At 36.4% G+C, this 7,504-nt stretch overlaps 1 protein-coding gene across 1 annotated transcript; it reads left to right on the top strand.

The window, feature by feature from the left end:
- Positions 1-2,177: 2,177 nt before the first annotated feature.
- LOC134222058 (soluble calcium-activated nucleotidase 1) lies at positions 2,178-3,154 on the top strand (the record flags this gene model as incomplete). Its single annotated transcript, XM_062701208.1, has 2 exons — positions 2,178-2,549; positions 2,606-3,154. Coding segments are annotated over 2 exons (819 nt in total), but the record flags the coding sequence as incomplete, so codon positions are not given.
- Between the last annotated feature and the right edge of the window lie 4,350 nt (positions 3,155-7,504).

Consider the following 7,504-nt stretch of genomic DNA (forward strand, 5'->3'; position numbering starts at 1 on the left):
TGGGTCTCCTCCATTGCTTTCAGCTTTTGCTCCAGAGTTAGCGCAGCATCGGATTTGACACTGGAACGGTCCGATTCATCACCGTTTCTCTTGACGACGTTCCTTTTATTTTTCTTGGCTTGCTTAAAGTTATCATCAGCGAAAAACCACACTTTCTTCTTCTCTGCTTCTTCGGCCGACATCCCTACGCAGCGAAGGTGGAACCACAGCAGACACCCATCACATCCAATCATCTGTTCATTTTCCGTGGAAGGTTCGTCACAAGCCGCACACGGCGTTTCAGTGAGGTCAAGGATTTTCGCATTATCCGTCATTGTGCGGTGAATCCGAAGCAAGTTCAAATGTTTTTTAGTTTGTTCGGATAGAAACCAATTTTTTTAAGCAGTCCTTTTTGGTAGCAGCTAAAACTAAACATTTATATTTTTTATTTTAGGAAACTCAATTTCATATTTTAAATAACTTACAACATTTGGTTCTACACTCCCGAAACTAGCACTAATAATTTTCACTATCTCAATATAATTTGTTTGTTTACTTTTTCATTCAATAGCTACCATCTACATCATCTTCTCTTTCGAAGTGCAACAACAAACGATACAAGTGGGCACAAACAAACAGGTATGCCACTAGTATCTTCGTCCTACGTGCTAGTGTAGGTAGGCACACTGGGCCACTTGCGGTGTTAACAGCCATCTTCTTCGCCAGTAGTGCCTAATACCGTGAAGTTGATACTCAGAAAAATAAAACACAACCCTCACATTGGATACATAGACCACTAGAGCTAGACAGTATCATATAGGTATTGAAACATTCATGTTAGATATCTACGACATTTTATGCGTAGGATTACTAGGGGAGCATCATTCAGATGAATTACACATTGCGATATATATTATTCCAGTATTTCCCCAAAGAGAAACTTCTGTTGGAAGACTTGAAGATGATATACATCTAATATACATACAAATCGTCTTTATTGTGTCATTCAGCACATGCGAATGCGATATCATTGAGGCGATATTTACCACAGACAATACTGCCCCCACTCGCATATCAGTCCCATACCGTTTTTTCGCATTCTGAGATAATAGCCATTGAAGTTCCAAATCGCATCTTCCACATGAAACTTCAAAAAAATCTAATAAATTGAAACATCATCGTATTTTGCTGAGCTGTTCATCATTCGATAGATTACCGTAAAGCGATTTAGTTTGATTGAAACATGATTTAGTTTTGTGCAATCAGGTCATGTAAATTCTTGGTGGGACTGTTAAGCGGGTACTTTCAATATGGGACGCACATGACTTGGTATTTTTTCACTGATGGGCATACAAAATCGGAATTTTTATTATGATTTATGGAAGTACATTTTGAAATAAACCCTATTCAGTGAGTTAACTCAAAAGTGACAAAAAGTCAAATGGGACTGTTATGCGAGTGGGGGCAAATATACGTAAATATTTTTCCTGTACAGTGTCCATTAGAAATGTAGGTAGAGTATTTTTCATCTGAATACTTCAAATCTACTTAGACATTCGATTGGATATCACCTATCTAAAATCTAAATTAATGTGAAGTAAATTATTTTAAAAATTAATAAACGCTTTTAAACCGTCAATATTGAGAAGTTGCTAACTTCCCGAGGAAATGATTATTTTTCCAGTGGGTATCTGTGTAAAATAATAATTTTTTTATTACGTTTATTAGTGTGACCTAATAATTTAATTGAATTGAATTGAATTTAAAAAATTGTTTAATAGGGCACGGTATTAGGCAATTTTCTGGGCGGTATTTGGAATCTTCTTCGAAATGTACGCGGTATTAGGCATATTCTTAAGTCAAACAACACTATATCTTCATTTTTTTATGAGTTATGAGTACAAAACATATTTTTCCCTTCAAATGTATTTAATATCGATTAAAGCGACATAGTTTTCAAGGATGACTGTTACAAATTGAATTTTATATAGCGAATTTATTGTGGCCCGTCCTTAACCCCACGGTAATAGGGCATGTCACGGTAACTGGTTTCAATGCCAAGTTACCATTTTTGCATTCGTATATCATTAGGACAAAACAATGATACTTTTACGCCCAGGCATCGAAACAATTTTCATTTTATTTGCAAAATCTGATAAATTTAAGTTTGTCTTCCTAATGTTAAATAATCAATCCATTTAAAAATAAATAACTCAATTCGTGGCAAAATTATTACCATCATAACACATCACCAAAAAAATGTTTTTATTCGATGTTTAATCGTAGGTCGGGGGATGGAGCTATCTGAGTTAGTCGTATTCAATGGCAAGCTGCTCACTTTTGACGATCGTACTGGCCTTGTGTACGTCATAGAAAAGGACAACACTTATCCATGGCTGCTTCTCATGGATGGGGATGGTAAGACAAGCAAAGGTTTCAAATCCGAGTGGGCCACAGTGAAGGACCAAGTCTTGTATGTAGGATCGATGGGAAAAGAGTGGACCACATCCAGCGGGGATTTTGAAAATAATAATCCAATGTTTGTCAAGGCGATAACTGTACACGGCGAGGTATGTGAATTTATCAAAAACATTTTGAAGGATGATATCGAGTCATTGTCTTTTAGATTTATCACCTTAACTGGGCGAATAACTTTAAAGCACTGCGAAGTTCCATTGGTATCGAATGGCCTGGCTACATGATTCATGAGTCCGGCGTGTGGTCTAGTTTGGCCAAAAAATGGTACTTTTTGCCCAGGCGTTGCTCCAAGGATCGTTACAATGAAACACGAGACGAGCACATGGGGTGCAACTATCTAATCACAGCGGATGAATCGTTCCATTCAATCAAGCCTATTGAGCTGAAGCGCACACATTTTGCTGAAACGCACGGGTTCTCCAGTTTTAAATTTATACCTAGCACGGAGGATCAGATAATCATTGCCCTTTTGACGGAAGAATTGAATGGTAGAACTTCCAGCTACATTAGTGCATTCAACGTGAATGGTGATATGTTAATGCCGGAAACAAGGATACCAACTGATTTCAAGTTTGAAGGCTTGGAGTTTATTTAGATGCTGATGTTGCTATAAGGATAATATTAGCCAAGGTCGAAGTAAACATCTATGATATAAATGTACATAGGATACAAAAAATGTATATTGGTTAAACAGCAATTTGGACGTTACACTTACTAAATTTGAAAGCCTTAGTTAAAAAAAAAATTTTGCGCTTTTCGCACTTTGAGTTTTTTGTGAGTTTTTTTTCTCATCTTCTTCTCATCTTTTTCTCACACTCAAAAACGTTTAATCATCTTTCTCTTGCACGCTCACAAAGCGTTTCCCGATGAAAACAAATCCTATTCGCTCTGTGAGCGTGCAAGAGAAAGGTGACTAATATGGGGGGACACTTGTCTTGTGGTATTCGTACCATGGTACAAAAATCTTGAAATAATGCCATACAAATTATTGTCTTCATTAAAGATAGCCTTGAAATTATTTTCTTGTCGCCCTGTACCATGGTACGATTTACGATTACCACAAGTGTGTGCCCCATATTAACGTCAGCAAGCCTTATAGACGTCAAATCATGGCGGGAATCGATTTAGTGTACACGCTTAAGCCCTCTGTACACCTCCCGTGAACATGAACATGAACAAGAGGTGAGAAAGAGCGATAAATTCACAGTGAACATCGTCGTGGACAATCGAATCTAGTTGGAAGTGTTGAATTATTGCCCACGAATGCAGGCAGCAAGTAAGTGTGCAGTAGTAAACGAAGAAAATAGAAATGAAACAGGTTTTACATCAAATAAACTTAACCTCAAAAACTCAATCGAATGAACTCAATTTGACATTTATCGGTGGTAGGTTCATGAGGTTCATCCTATCTCCCGCAGCAAGCGGATGAACCTTTGTTTATATACAAACCACCGATACCTGTCAAATATGGAAGAAATTCATCAGGACGCAGCCGTGGCTACATACGTGTGACGTCACACTGTGAAACCAAATATTAGGTTCTGCAGCATGACGTCACGAATGAATTCGGTCCTCGTCAAATGAACTTTTTTGACAGTTCAGTAGTACTATCCACTGACTCCGACGAGGACTCCGACAAGATTCGACTTCGTGATTGGTTGGCTGCCCCCGAGTCCAACGCGAAGTACTACTAATCTGTCATCAGTTTGAGGTTACGTACGGACGCTGCAGAACCTAATGGTCCAATGCACCGAATGAACACAATGACGTTTGAGACGGGCGCTGTTTACTAAAAATGAACACTTGCATGAACTCGATGAATGAAAAAGTATTCATTCTAAGTAAACAGCGCCCGTCTCAAACGTCAATGATGAACTCGGTGCATTGGACCATATGAAACCAAATAAATGTTGAAAGAAGCAAATCTATTGAACAGAGAGATACGCTGCGAACGCAGCGTTTTGTCATTGATGGTTTTATTTAACTCTAGCGAGTTTGAGGAGTTCTGGCAAAGCTACCCACGAAGCATGCAATTCACATGATTAATTCTGTTCCATACATTAATACAATAATGTTCAATTATGCAATTATAGTTATAAAAAAAACGAATTTACGAATAGAGAAGTATTTTTTTTTAATTTTCTATCTAGTGACTTCTATCCCATTTGAACGATTGATTTTGACATGTAGTAACAAGTTTAATTTGATGAGGAATTATTTAATTTTTTTTACTTCTGCTAGATATAATTTTTGACTTTCTCTTTTGACTTACAATTGTTTAATACTTTTCTTCATCTCATTTTTTAGAAATTTATTATTCATTTCTTCGAATAGTGTTAATTAATGTTTGAATATTTGACCAGAGTTCACCAATAAAAATCCCAATTTTTGCTCAAGTTTTCGTGTATAAAATTCACATATCGTATTGTATATCCGTATCATATATAATTGTTGTGTTTAGTCTTAATATGCATTTAAGGTGACTCGGGGAGGCACTCAACACCGTGTTATTTCTCTTATCTTTCGTCTCTTTCTAGCATTATCACCTCGCAACTTTGAAGCGGCGTATTTCGGTTTTCAGTTGAGTGATGTAACTGTAAATGTATCAGCATGTAGATTGCGAGTAAGCACGCGCCGGTGATACTTTTTCAAAATCATATTTGTTGTAGAAAAAAAGTTAAGCATTCAATGATGAAAATGATGACGATTTGATGATTGTTAGTGCTTCCCGTGTCACCTTAAGGCTCAAGGCTCCATAACTCTGTTTTGAAAATTAATGACGTTATTGCTTGTTAGTATTGGTGAGGCAACTAGTACGAAAAAGTGACGAAAATTTGAGGTGGGTGGAAATGGGGTGGTAAAAGCTTGTCAGCTGCTACATAATGCTGCCAGATGCAACAAAATGTTTACTTTTGAGCATTTATGAAATATTTATTATATGGAAACTTATTTTAAAATTCTTCATACACCACTGGGCTTTCAACATACAGTGTTGGGGAAAGTACAGTAAAACACTTTGATTCTCCGAATATTTGCATTTTATCCGGTAAAATTTCGTGCACCGAGCACACTAAGACAGTTTCCCAAATTAATGTATGACGAAGTTATGTCTTTTTTATTCTTCATCCGCAGACTGTTTGTTTGCTGCTGCGTGAGTCTCGTGCCATCCATCCACACTTTCTTGTGCGCAGTCCAAATAGAACAGAATCGAGTTGAATTAGGCTGTGGCACACAGCCTTGAAAGAGTGCTAGCCACAGATAGCATAGCATAGCATAGCATATCTGACCGCACACTATCCTGGGTTGGCTGTCGATAGGGACGTTAGATGCGCCAGAAAAACAGCCTGGGGCTTGGCATGTTTTTCATTCAACGATCCCTTTGTTCAACACCTGGCCAGGTCCTTACGATCAGTGGGGATTTGGGTGGGAAGTGTTGATTAGATACCTACTTAAGAAGATGCGGAGAACTCGCGCGACCTTCATAGGTATCTGGAATTGGAATTTGGATGGGTTATTGAGGGGTGCTTTTCTTGGCGAAAAAGCTTGAATATTATATTTTTATTGGTATTGATATTGTAAAAAGTGATGTTTTGTTCTTGAATGTAATATTAATGAATGGATTTTGGCAAAACAATTCCATTGATTTTGCATTCTGCAGCATATTTCTGAAATAATAAATTGTAGTAATATTAGAGTGTGATGTAGTGTGATGCGTCTTCACAATCTACGTCAGCACCCAATGTTTCTGAAAGTGAAGATTATTGTCATTTGGTTAGGTAAATCGTTTATGACAAGATGATTGTTTATAAATGTTTATGCGAGATTATTTAAAATATATGGAGCTCCATGGTAATTTGAGAAAATGTATGGGAATATTAAGAATAAGTGTATAAAAAACGTTAAAATTTATGAAAATCAGAGAAGAGCAAATTGATCCTTGGTGTGAAACAAACTTCACCAGCAACACTTGTTTCAGCTGAAAAGGAAATACAAATATTTAGATCGGGATTATTTGGAAAATAGTTTACAGTGTCTCTGACCGAAGGACCTCAGCTTCAAGAAATCAGCGTCACTAGATCGCCGTGTGTCAAAAATTATAAAAATACAAATGGTAGAAATTATTAAAATAAATATGTTTCTTCTGATAAGAAAATTATTTTGAACTTTTTAGTGGAATGTCTTCACTTGTCATAAGACGAGTTAATACAGTCCCACTGAACTCCACCACCCAACCGCATCCCGACAGATACGCACCTCGACCCCAAAAGGCAAGGCCGTCCTCAGTGTCTCGCACTTGACTCGACAAGTCAAGTCGAGTCAAGTACAAGACACCGAAGACGGCCCCACCCCTGAGGCCGAAACACGCATCCGCCAAGATACAATTAAGTGGTGGAACTCAATGGGAATGTATTAACCCGTCTTATGACAAGTGATGTTTCTTCTATTGTATGGAAAATGTTACCTTTCCTTTGTATCTTGTCAGCTCCTCCCGTTTTTCTAAAGTTTGATCATCGAACGTATTAAAATTTTGTCAGATAATAACGTCTTAGGCAAATGATGCCCTCTCGATCTTCCCGTATTTTTTAGTAAATTTTTAATAAATATTTTAATGAAAATGTGGAAAAATAGATATTAGAAAATATGACAATATGAAGGGATTAAAATATGTATATATGAAAATATGAGAATATGAAAATATTAAAAAATAAATATGAACATTTGAAAATATAAATAATAATGAATATGATAGTAAATAAAAATATCAAAATATAACAATATGGATATATGAAAATATAAATCATGAATATATGGAAATATGTTATATAACTGAAATATGAAATATAAGAAGTAAACATTGAAACAAGCAAAATTATGAGAATATAATACGTGAAAGAGTGCTAGCCACAGATACTGATTTATTAGTTCTAATCTGTAAAATGAGTAAGAAATAAGTAATAAGTAAGGAATAATGAAATGTATATTTGCCACCAAAACCGATTATACGTTGAGGAATTATTCTACGAAAACATTGTGGGGGGAGAAAATA

The sequence above is a fragment of the Armigeres subalbatus genome, chromosome 3 (genome assembly GCF_024139115.2).
Source record: "Armigeres subalbatus isolate Guangzhou_Male chromosome 3, GZ_Asu_2, whole genome shotgun sequence".
NCBI classification, from domain to species: Eukaryota; Metazoa; Arthropoda; class Insecta; order Diptera; family Culicidae; genus Armigeres; species Armigeres subalbatus.